The sequence below is a fragment of the Antechinus flavipes genome, chromosome 3 (genome assembly GCF_016432865.1).
Source record: "Antechinus flavipes isolate AdamAnt ecotype Samford, QLD, Australia chromosome 3, AdamAnt_v2, whole genome shotgun sequence".
NCBI classification, from domain to species: Eukaryota; Metazoa; Chordata; class Mammalia; order Dasyuromorphia; family Dasyuridae; genus Antechinus; species Antechinus flavipes.
Window position 1 is genome coordinate 618,317,853 of NC_067400.1, and position 22,518 is coordinate 618,340,370.

The window sequence follows — 22,518 nt, forward strand, 5'->3', positions numbered from 1 at the left end:
GATACAAGGAAGAAGCTTTGTATGAAAGGAAGTATGTTCTCCCTCACTCTAAACTTCTTAAAAGGCCCATCAGAGGGAGTGTAAATTCCACCAAAATGGAGCAGAAAGAAGGGCAGAAAACTCTACTATTTCTAACTTAGTTCTCTTGGGAAATTAATCCTTAGAGAGCTGAGGGAGGATGACCTAAGAGCGAGTCCCATGAACCTGCTGCAGTTGGCCCAGAACTTATTCTGGGACACACAGCTTCCTCAGTGATAAGGCTGAAACTACAAAGAACCCAGGAGATGGAAAAGTTCCTATCTGGGCCTTCCTTGGGCCATGAAGGCTCGGGAAAGTCCGTCCCCCTTGTCTCAGCCTCCTAACATAACAGCATCTCTAAGCTGGAGAGGATCTTGAAGATCATCTTCAACATTCTCAGATTTAGGACAGGAAACTGCTACGGGAAGGGGAGAGGCCCAAGGAGGAAATAAATGAATGTTCTGTAAATTCTGTGCCTGATCTGCCCCTGGGGACAAGTTGCAGTCCTAGGCACAGGGGATGTGAGGATTGATTAAAGACTCTTGAACATGGGAGCCTCCTGAATCCCAGCCCAGGATTCTATCCTTTGCATGCTGCTGCTTACTAATCTATTTCCAATCTCTTCCTTTTGCTTTGTTTTACTTTGGAGTTAAGGTAGCATCTCTCTCTCTCTGAGCACCAGACCCCATGACCCTGTCTGTGGCCTGTGCACTCTGACCTTCACCAATATCCCCTCAAGGTGTGGAGGTGATCCTGGATTCTTGAAGACCAGGGCAACAGAGAATAATTCTTCCTGATCCTGCCAAGCTAGAAAGGCTTCAAGGACAGCCTGGACAGTGGACAAGGGGATGTGTCACTCCCCAACCAGTCAGTCTCAACCCACAAAGATTCTGCCCTGGGAGCTTGGGCGCCAAGTGAATGTCTTTTTCAGTCACAGTCATTCAGGAATGAACTTTCTCCTAAGGAGGGGAGAACCTGATCCACTTCAGAGAAAGCAGGGTCCATGCCAGTGAAATCACAGGTTCTTTGGCCAATGTTCCAGAGCCTAGGATCTTTCTGAAGTCTTAGGGAGACTACTTCCATACCTGATACTTGGTTGGAAGAAAGCACCAAAGAAAATTGCACCCAATAGTCATTTTCTGTCTATTTTCTGCACAGGGCCACTCTCCAAACCTCTCATCAGCAGCACCAACATGGCCCCAGTGGAGAACAAGGACAATGTCTCCCTGATGTGCCAGTCTGAAGGTCAAGATGTCACATACCAATGGTCCATAAACCAAAGCTCCCCAGCTGGTGACAGGATAGTGCTGTCCCCGGATAACAGGACACTCACCATAATCAATGTCACAAGGGAAGACCAAGGACCCTATAAGTGTGAAATCCGGAACCCAGTTAGTTTCAATAAGAGTGAATTCCCTCAATAAGAATTCCTGGAATAGAATGAAATAATTGTTGAAAGAAAGGAAGAAACCTTAGTGGCCAAGGAAGGCACTGGGCCTGGATTAAGAAAGAATTAGGGTTCAAATGTGGTCTTAATAACAATAGTTCCTATCTCCCAAAGTTCTTGAGAGGATGAAATTAGGTAACACAGCATTTCACACAGTGCTGGCCAATGGCACACAGTATAAAGGAGAACTCACAAGCAGAGCTGTCCACCAGGGGAAAGAGGCCTGATGACTGATGAGGTCACAAAGAAGCAGAGGCTGGGTAAAAAGAAGGGAGAAGGCAAAAGGGATAAAGCACCACAGAGGCCCCCATAGTATCCCATGAAGGCACCTCAGGAAGTGGTACCCAAAGGAAAGTGGTTCTGAGCTCAGTGCTGTCCCTCCACCAATCACTCCTGTGCCTATCAGGAGAGAACATCCTACAGGGATCAGGCCTCCTGAAGGGCTTTGGGACCAAATGCCCCCTGCCATCTCTGGTTCTCTGCTGCTGAGACAGTGGCAGAGGGTTGGCCCCCTATGGGTCTCATCACAGCCAAGGCTACTGAGCCCTTAGGGATGCTGCAGAACATCTCCAAACAGAGAGCATCTACTGACCTCTGTGTGACCGCAGGTGGTCAGAGGAACAAAAGCTGATCTGAAGAAGGAGCAAGGGAATAAATATTTAGTGAGTGCTTACAGTGTGCCAGTCCCCCACAAACCTCTTTACCAATATCATCTCATTTGATCAAGGACAGGACATAAGGCCAAAATCTGCAGGCTCCCCATGGGACCACAAGCTCCTTTTGCCACAAGCAAAGCTTCTCAATATCCTAGAAATCCCCAGCAGATGCCATCGACATGCCTCTCCCATGGGAGGTCTGTGGAAGGGAGCACTGCCCCACAATCTTTATGGAGCCCAGCTTTGGGAAGGGGCTCTCACTTTGAAAAAAGAAGGGAGAAGGCAAAAGGGATAAAGCACCACAGAGGCCCCCACAGTACCCCATGAAGGCACCTCCAGGAAGTGGTACCCAAAGGAAAGTGGCTCTGAGCTCAGTGCTGTTCCTCCGCCAACCACTCCTGTGCCTATCAGGAGAGAACATCCTACAGGGAGAATCTGGGATGTGCTGAAGGGATCCCAGCTTCTGAGCCAAGACACTTTGGTTCCAACCCCAAGTCTGCTGTTTCTTAGCCAACCCACCTTGTATAGGTCACCCAGCTCATGGGGACCTCCATTTTTCTTATCCAGGAAATAAGGGAGTGCATTAGATGCTGGGGAAGACCATTCCAGATGGAGAGCCAGGATCCTCTGACCAGAGCCTGTTCTGAGAAATGCACATAAGCAAGTTTCAGCAACAAGGGAATGAGTTCAGGTGCTGGAATAGGAGCATAAATGCTCCTCCTTTTGTGCCAGAGAGCCCCAGGACAGTCAGGTGATGGATTCAAGGGATCCCTTCTCACAAGGATCTCTTTTAAATCCAGAAAATAAAAGCCATAGGAAATCAAAGGAAATTGTTCTACTTTAATAGTTATCAAAATATGTTTTTAAAAGATGCCACATTAAGAATTCCTGGAATAGAATGAAATAATTGATGAAAAGAAGGAAGAAACCTCAGTAGCCAAGGAAGGCACTGGGCCTGGATTAAGAAAGAACTAGGGTTCAAATGTGTCTTAATAAAAATATCCCCTCCCTCCCAACGTTCTTGAGAGGATGAAATTAGATAATACAGCATCTCGCACAGTGCTGGCCAATAACAATAATCATAATAATGAGAATAATAACATGAATATAGCACATAACACATGCCAGGCACGTAGCAGGCACTTCATCGATACTGTTCCCTCCTCCCATTTCCAACTTAGTCATTAGATTATGCATGTCTCAAAACCAGTCTCAGGGAGGGGATAACTCAGGACCCAGCATTCCTTCCCCTGGGCTTCTTCCTCACTTTCCTTATTAGCATAACCACTATGCTAATAATTTTCGGGGGGCATCTCCTTACCCATGGACCACCCCTGTATGTCTATCATGTAAATGCTTGGGCTTTGGATGGTTTGACCTGGTGAAGCCACAAGCCAATCACTCACACAGTTCTCTTTTTCTCTCTATAGAAAGAACAACCAAACCTAACCTCACAGCCAACAGAACCAACGTCATGGAGGATGAAACTTCGGCCTTCACATGTGGCACAGAACAGGCGGGAGTGAACCTTCTGTGGTTCTTCAGGAACAAGTCCCTGATTCTCAATGAGAGGATGAACCTGTCCATGAATAACCAGACCCTCACCATCCTGCCTGTGAAGAGGGAGGATGCTGGGTCTTATCATTGTGAAATCCAGAATCCAATCAGTTTCAACACAAGTGACCCCATTATCCTGACTGTGAACTGTGAGTGACTCTGAGTGTCCTCTCTCTCCAGGCCTTTCCCCAGCAATGACTCACATCTCATCTCTTCTCTTCTCTTCTTTACACAGATGGACCAGACAACATCATGTTTGTACCAACCCCCGAGGAAGGAAAGATTGAGGTCCCATTCAGTGACCCACTGACATTAGAGTGTCATGTTGAGTCTTACCCACCTGCCCACTATATATGGCAAGTCAATGGTACCGTGAACCTTGACCTCTCTAATAGTACCTATGTCATCAAAAATGCAACTTGGGGAGATTCAGGAACGTATACATGTCAGGCAAAGAACAATGTGACCAACTTGTCGGTCTCTAAGAGTGTCACAGTTAAGGTGGTTGGTAAGTGTTCCCTCTCTTCCCTCAGGGGGTTGGTCAAAGATGGTGGCCAGGAGCAGGTGTTCAGGCTTATTAAGGAAGGCAGGTTTTCACAATGAATTGGCAGAGGATGTGTAAAGGAAGAATCTGATTCTAGGGAATGTGTTTAGCCTGGGAGTGAGTCAGTTCATTTACTGTGATTTTGGCCTTGGTAAATATGGAGACCAATATCTAAATTGTAATAGACAATACAGATTCATTCACCCTTTGATCATTTAGCTACAAACTCTCTGCAGAGCACTATGCTAGGCATAAAGGGAATTACTAGATTTATCTAAGACTCCAATACCAATTTCAGGAACCTTCAAATCTAGTAGAAGGAACAGACCCTAAAGACAGGTAAGTGATACACAATATTACATGATATGCATAATATATGCATAATTAGACTATGGTTACAAAATAAAATGTTGTAGGAGAGCTCAGATGGGAATGACCATTCCAGCTGGGGAACTGGTCAAAAATCAAATCAGGTTTCATAAAAGAGCTATCACTTGATTTGTGTTTTGAAGGATGTGAAGGATTTCAATAAATCAAAGGGGAAAATATTCTATTTCTGTGGAGAAATATCTTGAGTCAAGGTTCAAAAGTGGGATTGTACACTATGTGTTTGAGTGGTGAATGTAGAACAATGCAACCTGTGCGATAATACATGGCCAGAAGAATATTAAAGAGTTCTGCTACCATTTTGTGAAAAGTCTTGAATATTAGACTAAGACCACCAAAGGTGATTTAGTACTTAATAGAGACTTCCTGAAGCCTAAGGAACAGGTAGTCAAACGTATCAAGTTGGTATGTCATTCATCAGAACTGGATAGATTAATAAGACTGATTCAAAAGTGAGAGTTTTTTTTAACATGACCATTGTCACATCTCTAGTTCATTTATGACTTTGTCCAAATAACCTGGATGTAAAAATCTGAGGAATCTAAAGTTCCTTGTTCAGCCCCTCAATTCCAGGCAACAGCTCCCACTTAATGAAAATGATGAAAAATAATGAAAATAATGAAAAATAGATGAAAATAAAGGAAATATACAAACACTTTTATAAAATACTTTGTCATTGAGAAATCAGACAATAGAGCAAAATTCTAAATTTAAGTCAGATTATTCATTCATAAAACACAAAAAGTAAGCAGGGTGATAGATTAGAAAGTAAAAGCCAAATAATGTATTATCAACAAGTAATAAAATTGACCTATAGAAGATTTATGGAGATCAAAAAAAACTTTCAGCAAAAAGTATCCTGCTTCAGCTGAAATCAAGTCCCAAATAAATCATTATCTGAGGCAAGTTAGCCACAAACATGAACATGCATTTAAAAAAAGTAAAAGTTGGGAAGTTGTATTATGCATTAAGGTATTATCGACAACAAGTTACTGCACCAAAAGAAGCCACAATGAATATACATCAAAAGACACAAAATCCAAAAAAGTAAAGGAAAAGATAAGCAAATTTTCAAAGAATGAATGAAAATAAAATAATAAGGGACTTTTTAAAGGCTAGACAAATATGATCTATTCAAACTTCACCCTTCTATAGAAACAAACAAAAAGAAAAGAAAAGAGAAGATGGTTAAGGATTTAAGTGGAAATTTATAAATGGAGTTGTTGTGATTATTGGATAGGAATAGAAAAGAGCATGCATATTTCTCAGCTGTATATGACATTTTAAAAAAACTGACCATGCATCTAAGCATAAAACTTAGCAAACAAATGTTAAAAAGAAAAGCATTAAACATATCTTATCCTGATTGCAATGCAGCAAAACTTATGATCACTAAAGGGACTTTGAAGAAAAGATTGAAAATAATACACTAAATGATTTCATTCTAAAGAACTGGTGAATGAAGGACTGTTTTGTCATTCTCCTTTTGTCTAGAGTAAGTAACTTTATTTGCATGAGCAAATCTTAACCATGCAGTACCAGACAGTAATCATTATTATGGGCCAGAACTTGAAACAAGGTGCTAAGTCACTGTAATTGATAGAGACAATGCTTCACACCTTTAAGAGAGTTCACACATTAGAGTTCACATCTTTAAGAGAGTTCACAGCTTTCACATTTTTAGAGTTCACACCTTTAAGAAAGCATATAAGGAGGAGCCCACTAAAGGACAAGCCCACTAGGACTTCGGGAGATTCACAAATCAGGATTCAGTCCAGAGATTCACAAGTCAGAAGGACAAGCCCACTAAAGGAGGACCCCACTCTCGGAGGACTCCACTCTTAGAGGCAAGACAGATTCATTCCAACTTCAACCTTTGTGCTGGCTGGAGACATATCAGAGAAAAGAGGCTGAAGTTGGCAGAGACAAAGCACAAGTGGCAAGAGATAGGCCTCCAAGAAAGCTAACCACGCGATTTGGAAGGAGACAATAAAGGATCAGAACTTTTAACAGCTGGCTGCATTTGAGGTGATTGTTACTTTGAACTGAACCCAAGGCTGCCTCCAGAAGCCCCCCAAGAAACCTGCTCACAAAGAACATTATATTTTAGAGAAGAGAATATTACATATTGGCGCCTGAACATGGAACAGACACAATGTTGATTCCAGTGGAAAAGCCTCCAATCCTTATTTCAGTGGAAAAGCCTCTGATCCTGATTCAGTGGAAAAGTCTCCTCGATCCAGAAATTAGGGTGAGTACAACAAGGAAACTTTGTGAAAGGACGAAAGTAATATTTCAGCTGAAATGGGACAGATGTTTAGAAAACAGCCTTCTATTTCTCTTCAAGGAAAACGTGTAGAGAGCATTGTCAAGGTTATGAAAATCCAAGGTTTGATTATAATTTGGGAGCAGATCATTGAACTTTTAAAAACTGTACAGTACATATCTCCTTGGTCGTCTATGGGGAAAAAAAATTAGATTTAGATGAGTGGAAATTAGTAGAATAACTTTGTTAATTCTGCAATAAAAATGGACCTGATTCAATTTCCAAAGACACATTTAATACATATAATTTAATACAACTGGCTTTAGGAAATTATATTAAATTATAGAATATGGAAAAAGAAGAAAGAGCAGGAAGGGGAGGTGCCAACTAAACTAGGTGAAAAGAATGAAGAATCAGATAAGAATTCACAGCAGGAGAAATTAGAGCATTCCTAATCCCCTGACCTACTTCCCTCAATTAACCCTTCATGGGTGGAGGGAGAAGGAGGAGGGAGAAAGGCAGTAACACAATGAGCACCTCCTATGAAGCAGCCTATGACAAGATTAGCAAAGGCATTGGTTAAGGCAAAATATGAAGGACAGGATGTATCTGATTTTATAAATGCATACCCTGTGATTGAAGAGATTGACTCTTCAGGTCAAAAAAGGAAAAGATACACTCTTTCTGAGCTGGAAAAAATTAAGGATTTGAAACAAGGTTGTGCTCTTTATGTGGCTACATCGTCTCATGTTAAGATGTTAATAGATAGTTTGGCTTATGAAATCTTTACCCCAAGTGATTGGAAATCCATAGCAAGGACATGTTTAGAACCTAGACAAAACTTGTTGCGGCTTTTGGAGCATCATGAATTATGAGGAATTCAAACCAGATGCAATAGGCAAACAGGAGTTAATGTACAAGTCACTTTGGACCAACTAGCAGGTGAAGGTCAGTATGGAGAGAATTTAGAACAGATTAATAATCCCATAACAGTGTATGAGCAAATTTCTAAGGCTGCAATAAAAGCTTGGGATTCCCTCCCCGGACAGAAAGATGGAAGTAAAGCCTTCACAAAAATAGAGCAAGGTCCCAATGAACCTTTTGTGGATTTTGTGGGACATTTGCAAACAGCTGTCACAAGAACCATTGGAGAAAAAGCAGCTACAGAAATAATGACCAGATATCTGGCTAAGGAAAATGCTAATTAGGTTTGCAAAAGAATTATATGAGAAATACACCAGATGCTCCTTTAGAGGAGATCATAAGACACTGTGCCACAGTGGGCACAAATGCTTATTATACTCAAACTATGATAAACATGGGAAGACAGTGTCATATATTGTATCTAGAATATACTGTAACCTATTCAACATGTAAAAGGACTGCTTGCCATCTGGGGGAGGGGGTTGAGGGGAAAAATTGGAACAGAAGTGAGTTCAAGGGATAATGCTGTAAAAAATTACCCTGGCATGGGTTCTATCAATAAAAAGTTATTTTTAAAAAAAAGGGACTTCTGGAGAAACTTGTGGATATTTTCAGTGTGGAAAACTAGGACATCTGAGAACCCAATGAAAATACAGAGATAAAATGAGAGGACAGGGTGAGAGAATAAAACCCAAAACCCCATGTCAAAATGCAATTGAGGTTTCCACTGGGCCTCAGAATGTAGATTGATCCAGGGAAATGAGAGTCGGGGCCCAGCCACAAGATATCATTCAAAAGACAGGTGGGGAATGATGGCAGCTGAGTTTACACCCAGAGAATCTTTAGAAGATCAGGACTCTGATGTGATCAATCAGCCAAAAAGTAATCACATGTCAGAAAGGGATTACATGATCAGTCAGTCAAAAAGCAATCAGATAGCAGAAAGGGATTAAATTGAGGAGAATACAAGCTTTTTAAACTAACAGGACAGTGTCCAGTGCAAACAGCTCCAATGTAATTGCCAGGTGAAGAGGAGAGATCTAGAAAGTGGTGAATAGAAGGGAATTAGATAAGTTAACTGCTTGGGAGAGAGGGTTTGCTCGTATGCCTACAGAGGCAGAAGGAAACAGGTGGGTGACAATGAGCACCTGGAGAGAGACAGAAAAAGAGAAAAATCTGGAAACAAAGGGGAAGACCTAAAAACAAAATCTGCAGAAATCATTGGATGCCCTAACACAAGATAAGACTGTTGTAAGACTTGAAAATCAGTAGAAATCATTGGATTCCCTAACACAAGATGAGACTATTGCAGGACTTCAAAACTTGCAGGAATTATTGGATTCCTGGAACACGAAGTAATGGACAATAGATTGGTTTTAGACTATTTCTAGGACATATGGACATGTATAATTCCTCATGTTGATTCATGTTATTTGTTACATCACTATTAGCCTGTGTTATGTTATTATGTGCTTATGTAAGTTATGTAATTATGTGTAATATCTCCCAAATTGATGGATTTATGTATACCACTTTTAAGTGAGGCCCTTCAGAAACCCGCTAATCTGATCTGATTTCCCATTTCCTCTGCTGTTTTCATCTCCCTTTCTGAGATGTCAGGGAGGGCATGATCACCTCCTTTTTATGGTGTTTTCACTTTTTTTTTTGAGCAGTCAGGGACAGCCTGATCACCTCCTTTTGGGGGGTTCTCATCGTCTTGAGAAGTCAGGGAGGTCATGACCACCTTATGTTCTAAATCAAAAGAAAGTGGGAGATGTTATGGGCCAGAACTTGAAACAAAGTACTAAGTCACTGTAATTGATAGAGACAATGCTTCACACCTTTAAGAGAGTTCACAGCTTTCACATCTTTAGAGTTCACACCTTTAAGAAAGCATATAAGGAGGAACCCACTAAAGGACAAGGACTATTAGGACTTCTGGAAATTCACAAATCAGGATTCAGTCCACAGATTTACAAGTCAGAAGGACAAGCCCCCTAAAGGAGGACCCCACTCTCGGAGGAGCCCACTCTTGGAGGTAAGACAGATTCATTGCAACTTCAACCTTTGTACTGGCTAGAAACATATCAGATAAAAGAGACTGAAGTTGGCAGGGGCAAAGCACAAGTGGCAAGAGCCCTCAGAACCAAGGAGAGAGATAGGCCTCTAAGAAAGCTAACCGGGCTATTTGGAAGGAGACAATAAAGGATCTGAATTTTTAACAGCTGGCTGCATCTGAGGTGATGGTTACTTTGAACTGACCCCAAGTCTGCCTCCAGAAGGCCCCCAAGAAATCTGATCACAGAGAACATTATATTTTAGGGAAGAGAACATTACAATTATCAATGGTAATATGCAGAGCACTTGACATACAAAGATGAAAGACGTGGATTGGAAGAAAAAGTGAAGGCAGCAAGACCACTGTGGAGGCTATTGAAAACTTCAGATAGAAATTGATGAGGTCTAGAATTTGGCCAGGGGGATGGGGAGGAAGAGAGAGATAAGCTTACAGAGTTTAAAGTTAGATGAATGTTACAGATAACCCAAAATGAATGGGAAATTGATGTCCAAAGAAAAGAAGGAACTTGGCCAATATCCCACAGGTAGCAAATGTCAGGATCAGGATTTTAATCCAGGTCTCCAGAATTGAAACAGAGGTGTTTGTGGTTGTTTTGTTTTGTTTTGTTTTATTCTAGTGCACTGCTTTTCAGATATAAATAGCGATTTCAGATTGAGATGTGACAGAGTCTCTCCACATAGAATCAATGCAAATAACTCTACCATTGGGGAAACTGTCACAACAATTTGATTGGATGTGAGTTTTAAAGGAGGGAGAAGGTCAAAAATGTGTTTCGTTGACTGGGTGATTGAAAAATGGATGGTGACATCAACTAAAATAAAGAAGGGAAGTTGGGACAACATGGAGAGGAAATCGTGAAATCAGAGATTGTCTAGAATTTGATAGACTGGTCTAATATTCAGGTTCACAAATTGTTTGTCACAGTCTGTAATGTGACAAAGGATATCCAAGGTCTGAAGAACAACAGTTGTTTGCTTCATCAATCAATAAACATTTATTAATAGCATACAAAGTATCAGGCTCTGTGTACACAGGAGGAGATCCCTCAAAAACACTCATGGTTCCTTTTCTCTGTCCACAGAACGGTCTATGGGAGGAAGTAATGGCTCCTCACTCTCTGGAGGTGCTATCACTGGCATTGTGATTGGAGTACTGGTTGGAATAATTCTCATTGGGACCCTCATCTATATCCAGTTCTTCAGAAAGACTGAAAGGTAAAATGATGCTTCCTCTCTTATAGCTGATCTCTCTGAATAGGGAAGGGATATCAGCATAATCTTCTTTATGCTCTCCCCTCTTCTGAAATTGATATACATCCTTTTCCCAAACTTCTATGTTTCTATACAAATTCCTTTAGGTGGACTCCTTCTCTGGACTTTCATCCTATCCCATTCCTCATGCTTGATTTCCTTTTCACAGGTATTCACTTCCACATTGGGATGGAGACTAGAATTCCCTATTTTTCTTGGATCCTCAAACAAAGAGACTGATTTCAACAAAGAGAGAGAACGGAAGTGACTACACTGAGAAAGGAGATAGGTTATTACTCACAACCTAGTGAATAACTAAGTAAAAAAAAAAAAAAAAAAAAAAAAAAAAAGCTAGTGAGGCAGATCCAGAGTGCATGGAGAAGCTGAGTAGACTAATACAATCTATTTGGTAAAGAAAGTAACAATGAGGAGCTTATATTTAGAGATAAGGGATGGAGCCTCAGGGTATGCAAAGACAAGCCTTTATTATGCTCCAAAAGACCCTTCTAGCTAGGAAAATCTTTTACTTTTCTTGGGAATGACCATCCCACATGTGTATTCTTTCTGAAGGACCAGCAAACACCAGCTTTCAGAGAAGAACCATTCAGCACACAAACGTGGTAAGTGAAAGCACTAAATAATCAAAGCAGCACCTAACGATTCCTTGGAAGTAAGGGTTCCAACCATAAACTCCTTTTTTGTTCAGGGAGAATCTATTAGCTATCCTAATGAGGAACAACTCCTTTGCTTTTTCTTTGATCATGAAACCTCATACAATTCAATTCTGAAAATAGCTCTCCATTTCATTTATCTTAAACAGTATTTATTAACTTGTATATTGACTCATTGCTATCAAAGTGCCTAATATTTGGAGGACTAAGAATTAAGTTGCTGTTTGTGCAGGGCCTAGCAATGGTGACTCTCCACACTCCCCTCCCTTTTCTATTTACTCTGCTCACATTTTAGCTTCACACTTAACCCCTATATAACCCTGATGAAACATCCCTCTGCCACAATTTACTCACATATAGAAAGAGGGATGGAGTAACTGGCCTCCATAATCCCTTCCATCTATCTTTGCTTTTAAATCACTCCTCAAATGCAAACTCTTCTTTAGCACTAAATGACCTAGGGCTGCCAGGGCCAAAAACTCATTTCCAAATAGCCAAGCAACTGATAATGAACTCCTCCACACTAAGTAACAGAAATCTCCAAAAATGATCATTTCTGATAGCACAGCCTTTAGGACCTCTAGGTCATCTCCTTGCTTTGGTGAGTCAACAGACCCGGGCATTATATCAATGTGCCACATTCCTCACCCTCACTGAGCTTCTGTGTTCTCTCTTCTAAGAGAGATTCAGAGATGAGTGGAGGTATTAAGATCAGCCCCATCTACACTCAAACTATGGAAGGGCAGTCCTTAGAACCAAAGATCTGAGTGTATTATCCCATCATAAAGTTTTTTTATCCCATCATAAAGTTTTAAAACCTCAAAACCATAGATGAGAGAGAGACCCTGGAATTTCTTCTTTAGGCACTTTTCCCAAATATGTCCCCATATCTGGAAGATTCTCCTAAATTCTCTTAAGCTCCTGGCTCTGGGACATTGAGTGCCAGCTACTATCACTCCTTCCCCAAGAAGCCTTTCCTGATTCCTCTTCATTCTTGTGCTTTCCCACTGTTGATCATCTCTCCAATAACCCAGTCCACTATGTTGTTATACAGTTTGCAAGTTGACTTAGCCTTTAGACAACAATCTCTTCAAGAGCACTGATTGCCTTCCACTTTTTTTTGTATGCCCAATGCTTAGCACAAGGTCAGCCATATGATGGGCACTAAATGAATGCTTATTGACTGACTCTCTGTGAGGGAGATAGGAAAGAAGGAATCCTCCTCTGTCCTCTTCATCTATTTGCTGGGTGAATAGGGGTTGGAAGGAGGAAGATACAGTCCCTCATGAAATTCAGGCTCAGTATACAGCAAGGAAATCTTCTTTCTGTGTTTCTCTCCCTCCAGGTGAAGATAACACCCTGTATGAAAACACTGTTCACCTACCAGGCTCAGCTCTGCCTGCACAGGTAGGGACACAAGTTCTCCTTCAATCACTTCTAGGACGTTGGGTTGCCTATTAGGGAGTGCAAAGGGGCCCCTTTGTGCATATATAGAGATTCTTCCTGCCCTGCACTCTTAAGCTTTTAATGTGTCTAAGAGATTGCAGGATCACTAGAGCATTCTGATGAGCAGGAGAGTGTCTGAAGGAAAGCAAAAAAAAAAATGGATAAGCATTCCCTAGCATTGTGAGGAGATCTGCTTGGGGAACTGTCTGAAGAGAAGAAAAAGTTTGGAGGAGATGAATGGGGAGGGTAAATTGGAATTTGATCACATCTTTGGAGGCACTAGATTTCCTTCCATGGGACCATAGGGCACAATAGAGAACAAGGAATGGGATTTGGAGAAGTCAATTGAGTCTGGATGTGAAGAAAGCTTCCCAGAAATAAGATGCCAAGTATTCTTTCTTCAAGACCCCCATCTCCTCTCTCCAACATGACAACACTTCAGTTCAAGACATCATCAACTCAGCTATGGAGCACTATGACTTCTTTGATGTCCTAAGCTTTAGGGGTTCCTCTCCCCTCCACACAACTGGCAAACACAGCCTTGTGGCACAGGTTTACCCAGTCCCCTTCCTTCATCAAGAAGATTCAGTGACTCCCTACTGCCAGGCAAAGAGACAATAATCACCCTTTGTTTGTTTGGTTTCAGTTGCTGATTCATTGATTTGGGGTATTTCCGTTCTTAATATTGATAGGCAGCTTAGACTTTTGGAGGTCTGCTAGGATGAACCCTAAAGGGATTTTACCAGGTTCTTAAGGCCAGTTTGTGTCAGAGGCCAGAACTGAAATCTGCTCTCTCTGACTTCCAGGCCAAGTCTTTCATCCACTTGCTTCTTGGATGGCTCCTAGAATAGAGTTCCCAGATTATTTACACTTTTTTTTCCTTCTCAAACTCAAAGATTTAATCTAATTAGCACTTCTGTTGTTGTAAGGACATTACCTACCATTTGTCCTCTCTGGGTTTCTGTTCAAGTTATGTTTCATGTCTGGAAGCTGTTCTCTCATCACTTACTCCTCATGGGATCCTGATCCTCCTGTCAACTTCATCTCAAATCCCAATCCCAACAAGCACCTGCCCTGTTCCTTCCTCTTGCTTGTGCCCTCCCTCTGGTGCTCCTTCTTTATATGTTTGGTATCCAATTATCTCTTTGCCAGTTGTTTATTCCCAAATGTTTATTAGCTACTTAAAAGCAAGACTGTCTCATTCTTCTCAATTCATCCCATAAATAAAGGAATGAATAAGAAAATCATTCATTCAATGAATGGCTCATATTCAAATTATATTCAGTGCTACATGAATAGCACTCTGCTAAGTAAAGAATATACTAATGCATAGAAAAGTGTTCATTGTGACAATGAAATCATGTTTAAATTAAGGATTCTACATATCAAGAAATGGTGGCCACATTGGGGACATTTTGCTTTGGGAAATTTCAGCGATGGTAAATGGCATCAGAAGTTAGGCCAGAACTGGAAAGCAGAAAAGAAGAGAGGGTTAAGGTGGGAATATTCAGTTTGGCAGTTCCAGAGTGAAAGGATCAAGTTCTGGGGGGATTGTTTCGTGGACCAATCATGGGAAGTAGTGAAGAGCAATCTAGGAAGGAAGTTACTTATGGCTAGAGTCCAAGACTTTATTGATGGGCATCTGCTGATGTTACTACCAGTAAAGATAGAGAGGATTTTTACAAAAGGAGTTCCAAGAAGGAAAAGCATGAGCTTTTCTAGGATTTCTGTATAATATCTAGTACAGAGGATGTGCTAAATAAGTATTTGTTGAATAGATGGAGGTACACTGGGCCACCTGGGACATGGCACCCTATTCTACATTGAGAGTCTCCAGGAAAGACGAGACAATGCCTTGTCATGTGATTATTAGAGGACTTTGGTGTTAGGGTCTGGGTCAGACTAGATGATCTCAGAGATCCCTTCTAACTCAGGGGATCCACGACTGTGAAATTTCTAGGACCTCTTCTGATTGTCAAATGTCACAAGATTCCTTCTAGATCAAGCATTCTATGTTCTATGTTCCTTTCCAGCTCTGACTTTGGAAGCTGTTACTAATTATTGTTTCCTTTTCCACAGGGCTGGGCTCCTTCCCCGTCTCTTCCTAAAGTCCTACATCTCTATGAGGTATGTGTTCATACCAAGCCTCATTCCTGGTAACTAAGGATAAACTTCTTGCTAATGGGACAGAGAACAAGAACAAGGCCAGAATAGAGGGTACTGAAGACATGATTTGGAGGAGTAAAGGTCCTCCTACTCAAAACTTCTATTCTGGGATTCCAGTGATATCTTTTCTCTCTATCAGCAGGTATTGGACATCTCCAGAGAGGACATTTATGACAAGACTCTTCCCTGGAAGAAACCTGAAGCATAAGGAAGAGGGAAAAATCCCTAGGGATATTGTGACAACCCTTCTGTCACCCTTCATTAAATAGAGTTCAGAGACATCTCTCAGGGAAAAAAGCAGGGACACTGAAGTCAATGGAGAAAACCAAGTGCAAGAGAGGGAAAGAGGTTGGACTTGGGGAAAAGAGAGACTTCCAGGAACCCAAGGCCCTCAGATGTCCCAGAAAGGATCAAGAGGAATGAAAGGAGTCGGAGCTATTTGCCTGCACTATCAAAAGGCAAGGGAGTCTGTGGAAGGAGTTTAAAGACACGCTCTATTGCTCCCCAAGTGGTTCAGTATTTTGAACATCATCACATTTTCCTGTATTCTTTAGCCCCTTTATTCACATTAAAAATCCTTTTGGAACCTTCTATGTGATTTCCTATTGAATCTAGAAATAGAAAATCCATTATATCTGCATTGTAATTAGATGTGATTCTCAGCACCAAAGAGTTCATGGTCTTAGGCTTCTGAGGTCAACATGATCTCAAGGGTGGACCAAATCATCTGGGTCCAGCAGAGGCAGAAATGGTCAATGGCTGGGAAATTTCCTATATTGTATGAAGAAAGCTAGTCCCAAAAGAACAATGGCAGTTGCAGGGTATATGACTGCTCATGCCCCAAAGAAATGCCAGGATTGGACGCTAATGACAGTGACCCTAAGGGGCTGGTGATGAACTCTACTCATGGAGTACTTCCAAAAACAAAAAAAGATTTCCAGAGGAAGGAAGACAGAGAGGGGGCTTATCATTAATTTCTCCTTAAAGACACTTTAACACATGGCTCCAAACCCCCTGTACCCCAAAATCTTGTCCTACTAGGACACTCTATTGAAGACTTCTACATAGAAGGAGCAGGGAGTTGTATCCTCTCCCAGACATACACTTTACCTGTATTATGTATGGTCTTTAGATTAAGTCTTTAGAACCAGATCTATATTTGAATCCCTGTTTTTCTGTTTCTTCCTGTGTGACCCTGGTCAGATCACTGCTACCATTGTCCCTCAAAAGTCTTTCCAGAATCATAATTCAAAAGTATCAGTTCTGCAGTGCTCTGTTTCCCTATAATCTAACTTTCACAGACATACATTGTCACTGGAAAAACCATATCTCTGAATATAAGAACCTTTGCCAGCAAGGTGATAGCTTTGCTTTTTGGTATGCTATGCAGATTTGCCATATCTTTTCTTCCAAGGAGGAAGTATCTTTTAATGTAATGGTTGAAGTCACTATCGGCAATGATCTTTGAGTCCAGGAATATAACATGCAAAGTGCTACTCTTTCTTCTTTCTCTATTTGCCTGACATTTTGCATTTTATACTTTGTATACAAGTTAAATAAGCAAGGTGACAATATACAACTTTGTAACCCTCTGTTCACCATATTGAATCAATCAGTTATTCCTTAGTTTTGACCCAAAATAAGTTCCTCAGTAACATTAATTCATTTAAACATGTGAATCTTCTCCCCATTGTAACTATTTTTCATGGGGGGAGGGGAAGAGCTCATACTCCCATAACTTTGAGGACTTGGCACAATTTCTTGTGATCCATATTCAAAGGCTTTAGTATAATCAATGAAGCAAAATGTTTCCTGAAACTCCCTCGCTTTTTCAACAACTTGGCAAATGTTGGCAATATCACATCTAGTTCTTCTGCCTCTTCAAAACCAACCTGCTCTTCTGATAAATCTCAGTTCACATGCTGTTGAAGCCCAGTTTGCACAACTTTAAGCATAACTTTCCTGCTGTATGAAATGAACACAATTTTTGGTTGGCAATTCAGGGGAAGACAGGTCTAGTGGACTTCATTTTTTTTCCTGCATCCCAGCTATGTGGGGTCCTCTCAGATGCCAAAATAAAATGCCTCAGTAAGGACACTGATATCTTGGATTAACATTCACAATCCCACTGTGAATTAGGTACTCTGGATAGGCTGTAACCTCTGTAGTACCTGGTAAATGGGGAATCAGGACATGTCTGTTAATTCCAATCATACCTATTATATTATACACCTGCTCTAGCAAGAGTGTAAAATAAAATCTTTTTTCCTGGATTCATCAGTGAGTTAGTGAATTTCTTGGTAAGGCATTTTGTTTTTTTACTGCAGACAAAAGGAAGATAGATAAGAGAAATAGAAAGAGTGGAATAAGGTTTTGGATGACATTAGTAAGGGATGTGTGTTAATTGGGGTAGATTAAAACCTAATATATATTACCATTATTAAAATATGTTTCAGTAGATTAACTGGCAATAATGACTCCATAATAAGAAATGACTGAAATAAATATCCCTTGAGTCATTTATGATAACTTAATGCTTGGACACAGAGCAAATATTATGTTAATGTTATCTTTCTTATTGTTTCTTTAATTAGATTTAATTGCCTTCTATTTGACAACTTTGAAAGGCTTGGACTAATCTTAAAGGAACATTTTAAGAAAAATGTTGGCAACTGAATGGAAGAAACAACTGAGATCTAAGGATAGTGAATAACTCTTCTTGAGAATAAGATAGAGAGATCTTCTCAATAGATGCAGGAAAATCATTTAATAAAATCCAACATCCATTCCTATTAAAAAACACTTGAGAGTATAGGAATAAATGGACTTTTCCTTAAAATAATCAGTAGCATCTATTTAAAACCATCAGTAAGCATCATTTGTAATGTAGCCATTAGTTGCAACCATTCCCAATAAGATCAAGAGTGAAACAAGGTTGCCCACTATCATCATTACTATTCAATATTGTATTAGAAATGCTAGCTGTGGCAATAAGAGTTGAGAAAGAGATTAAAGGAATTAGGATAAGTAATGAGGAAACCAAATTATCACTCTTTGATGATGATATGATGGTATACTTAGAGAACTCCAGAGATTCAACTAAAAAGTTATTCGAAATAATCCACACCTTTAGCAAAGTTGCAGGATACAAAATAAACCCACTTAAGTCATCAGCAGTCTTATATATCACTAACAAAATACAATAGTCAGAGCTACAAAGAGAAATTCCATTTAAAGTAACTACTGATAGTATAAAATATTTAGGAATTTATCTGCCAAGGGAAAATCAGAAACTTTATGAGCAAAACTATAAAACACTTTCTACACAAATTAAGTCTGATCTAACCACCTGGAAAAATATTAAATGCTCTTGGATAGGGCGAGCAAATATAATAAAGATGACCATACTATCTAAACTAATCTATTTATTTAGCGCTATGCCAATCAGACTCCCAAAAAACTATTTTAATGACCTAGAAAAATAACAATAAAGTTCATATGGAAAAACAAAAGGTCAAGAATTTCAAGGAAATTAATGAACAGAAATGAAATGAAGGTGGCCTAGCTGTACCACATCTAAAATTATATTATAAAACAGCAGTTACCAAAACCATTTGGTATTGGCTAAGAAATAGATTAGTTGATCAGTGGAATAGGTTAGGTTCAAAAGACAAAACAGTCATTAACCTGAATACTCTAGTGTTAGACAAACCCAAAGATCCCAGCTTTTGGGATAAGAACTCAGTGCTTGACAAAAATTACTGGGAAAATTGGAAACTAGTCTGGCAGAAACTAGGCATTGACCCACACTAAACACTGCACAACAAGATAAGGTCAAAATTGTCCATGATCTAGGCATAAAGAATGAGATTATAAATAAATTAGAAGAACACAGAATGATTTACCTTTCAGACCTGTGGAAGAGGAAGTAATTTATGACGAAAGAAGAACTAGAGATCATTACTGATCACAAAATAGAAAATTTTGATCATATCAAATTGAAAATTTTTTGTACAAACAAAACCAATGCAGACAAGATTAGAAAGGAAGCAATAAACTAGGAAAACATTTTTATAGTCAAAGGTTCTGATAAAGGCCTCATTTCCAAAATATATAGAGAATTGACTCTAATTATAAGAAATCAAACCATTCTCCAATTGATAAATGATCAAAGGATATGAACAGATAATTCTCAGATGAAGAAATTGAAACTATTTCTAGCCATATGAAAAGATGCTCCAAGTCATTATTAATTAGAGAAATGCAAATTAAGACAACTCTGAGATACCACTACATACCTGTCAGACTGGCTAGAATGACAGGGAAAGATAATGCGGAATGTTGGAGGGGATGTGGGAAAACAGGGACACTGATACATTGTTGGTGGAATTGTGAATACATCCAACCATTCTGGAGAGCAATTTGGAACTATGCTCAAAAAGTTATCAAACTGTGCATACCCTTTGACCCAGCAGTGTTACTACTCGGCTTATATCCTAAAGAGATCTTAAAGAAGGGGAAAAGACCTGTATGTGCAAGAATGTTTGTGGCAGTCCTCTTTGTAGTGGCCTGAAACTGGAAACTGAGTAGATGCCCATCAATTGGAGAATGGCTGAATAAATTGTGGTATATGAATATTATGGAATAATGACCAAACAGGATGATTTCAGAAAGGCCTGGAGAGACTTACACGAATTGATGCTGAGTGAAATGAGCAGGACCAGGAGATCATTATATACTTCAACAACACTACTATATGATGATCAATTCTGATGGACCTGGCCATCTTCAGCAATGAGATGAACCAAATCAGTTCCAATGGAGCAGTAATGAACTGAACCAGCTACTCCCAGGGAAAGAACTCTGGGAGATGACTAAAAACCATTACATTGAATTCCCAATCCCTCTATTTTTGCCTGCCCCCATTTTTGATTTCCTTCACAGGCTAATTGTACAATATTTCAGAATCTGATTCTTTTTGTACAGCAAAATAATGATTTGGACATGTATATAATTATTGTTCATTTAATTATACTTTAACATATTTAACATGTATTGATCATCTTGCCATCTAAGGGAGGGGATGGGGGGAAAGAGGGGAAAAATTAGAACAAAAGGTTTGGCAATTGTCAATGCTGTAAAATTACCCATGCATATAACATGTAAATAAAAAGCTATTAAAAAAATTTTTAAAGAGAATAAGATAGAGAGGTTGTCTTGGAAGGGCTAATTAGATGTAATCAAGATATAATGGCAATGTTAATGAGATAAATGACTTTTTGTGTAAGATGATTTGGAAATACATTCATCTGAATTGAAACTACCTCAGTTAGTCGTGGTTTTGATTGGTAATGAGCTTCTTTCAAATTTCCAAAATATGATACTGTCTATGGTATTGTACTGTATCTAAATTTTCTTACAATGCATAATTTGAAGACTGTCATCTATGTTGGTAGAAAAACAATTTCTCCTATAATCTACATTTCTCCTTAATCTAGATTAAGAATTTTATATTAAAAGAAGGTTTAAATGAACCCATTTTTAACAGAAAACTGTTATTTTATCAGCCCTGCTGACTATGTGCTATAATATAATAGGTGTTTTCATTAAGAACTTAAACTTCAAATTATACCTATAGTTAAGAGAAAGTTTCACCTATATTTGTTTTGCTATCATTTATGAAAATTATGAGATCCTTAGTTAAGTTATTGGAAGTTATTGTTATTATGTTCTCTTGGGGAAGTTTTGTGTATGTGGAACCAACTTAGTCTTACAACTAAGACTTGCTTCCATTCAGCTGCTGACATTTTTCTTAAAGTGTTCCTTTAAAGTCAGTTCAAAAATACCACAAACCTGAGAAGGAAACTCAAGAAATAACATTCAGGATCCCCAAAAAGTTTTCTCCTCAAACAATAGTCTGACTAATCACAGTAGATCTGGAGGTGATTGCTATCAGCACCATCAAGTTATTCAAACAAATTAGCTTACAAATAAAATTTAGTAGCTTTTCTTTTTGTTTTAAGAAGTGGACACCACACACACACACTCACACACACACCTACAACAGGTAGAGATGTATATGTTGTGTGTGGGGAGTGGGGGGGGGCGGTGTATAAAACTTGGCGGTTTACAGAAATTTGCCAGTGTAATGCCGGAGAAACTGAGCAAGATAAAGATTAGAGAGTATTTAATAATTTATTAAATGGAGAGATATACTGGGACCAATGGATCCATGTTTGGTCCCAGGGCTAAATGAGACTATCGTCTCCAAGAATCCAGCAGATATCAGAGTTCTCCATGACATGGCTGAGATCCAGAGGGTAGACTGAGGCAGGGGCAAAGTCAGGGCACTGAGAGCGGGAACGGGATTCTGACAGGATGGGATGAGCCTCTAGAGAGGGAATGACATAATCAGGGGGAGGCATCCGGGACATGGGGAGAGGCATCTTGAGAAGACAGTATCTGATATTCTAATAGCTTCGGATGGGGAGAGGCATTCTAATGTTCTACCAAGTATTCTGATAAAGAGGGAGGGGAGGTTTTGCAGAATGAGAAGCAGAGAAACGGAGGCAGAACTGGGTCAGGATAATTAGGGAAATTGAGTCAGGACAATAAAAGAGAACTGTGGCATAACACCAGTATTATTTTTCTAGGACTTTGAATGAGCTTTTACATCTTTAATATTTATGTGGGATTCCAGAAGGTAATATATTTTTAGTGATTTATTTTATACAATGATACATTTATACTCTAAGAAAATATAAAAGCAAAATAAATAAATAAAGAAATGTTGAATAATTTTTTTAATGATAAACTTTCTTATTGTAGGAGACTAATTTGATTGTGTATATATAATTTTTTGACATTAATTCACTTAGAAAATCTGAATCTCCTCCCTATTGTAAAAACTTTTTGATGAGAAGTGAGTGATAATCTTAAAAATTTCATGTTAATTGGGATTATTTTGTTATAGTACTTTGGGGATTTATTCATGATACTTAAAGATAATTCTAAATTCAGTTTTGATAAATTCCAATTTTATAGATTTAATTTTTGCTTAAAGTTCAATAAGTAAGAAATATTTATCAGATTAGATGTATACTTCA

The 22,518-nt window shown here is 39.4% G+C and overlaps 2 protein-coding genes across 18 annotated transcripts in view; both read left to right on the forward strand.

Annotated features, from left to right (window-relative positions):
• The window catches only part of LOC127556356 (carcinoembryonic antigen-related cell adhesion molecule 5-like), a 179,669-nt gene extending 163,666 nt beyond the window's left edge, over positions 1-16,003 (forward strand). Inside the window, exons 5-11 of one of the 3 annotated variants that reach the window (XM_051989445.1) lie at positions 3,552-3,827; positions 3,914-4,186; positions 10,961-11,093; positions 11,700-11,749; positions 13,146-13,207; positions 15,326-15,373; positions 15,552-16,003. In XM_051989445.1, the coding sequence (XP_051845405.1) occupies positions 3,552-3,827; positions 3,914-4,186; positions 10,961-11,093; positions 11,700-11,749; positions 13,146-13,207; positions 15,326-15,373; positions 15,552-15,620 (911 nt within the window). In that variant the 3' untranslated portion in view covers positions 15,621-16,003. Of the gene's footprint in view, positions 1-3,551; positions 3,828-3,913; positions 4,187-10,960; positions 11,094-11,298; positions 11,480-11,699; positions 11,750-13,145; positions 13,208-15,325; positions 15,374-15,551 lie in introns of those variants that run through there. The other 2 variants (XM_051989447.1, XM_051989448.1) reach the window with 2 other exon arrangements.
• LOC127556357 (carcinoembryonic antigen-related cell adhesion molecule 5-like) overlaps positions 1-22,518 on the forward strand; it is a 254,523-nt gene that overhangs the window by 136,864 nt on the left and 95,141 nt on the right. For 2 of the 15 annotated variants that reach the window (XM_051989454.1, XM_051989456.1), the window contains exon 3: positions 1,177-1,263. The exons of the other annotated variants lie outside the window; for them this stretch is intronic. In XM_051989454.1, the coding sequence (XP_051845414.1) occupies positions 1,177-1,263 (87 nt within the window). The remainder of the gene's footprint in view (positions 1-1,176; positions 1,264-22,518) is intronic. 15 annotated transcript variants of the gene reach the window in all.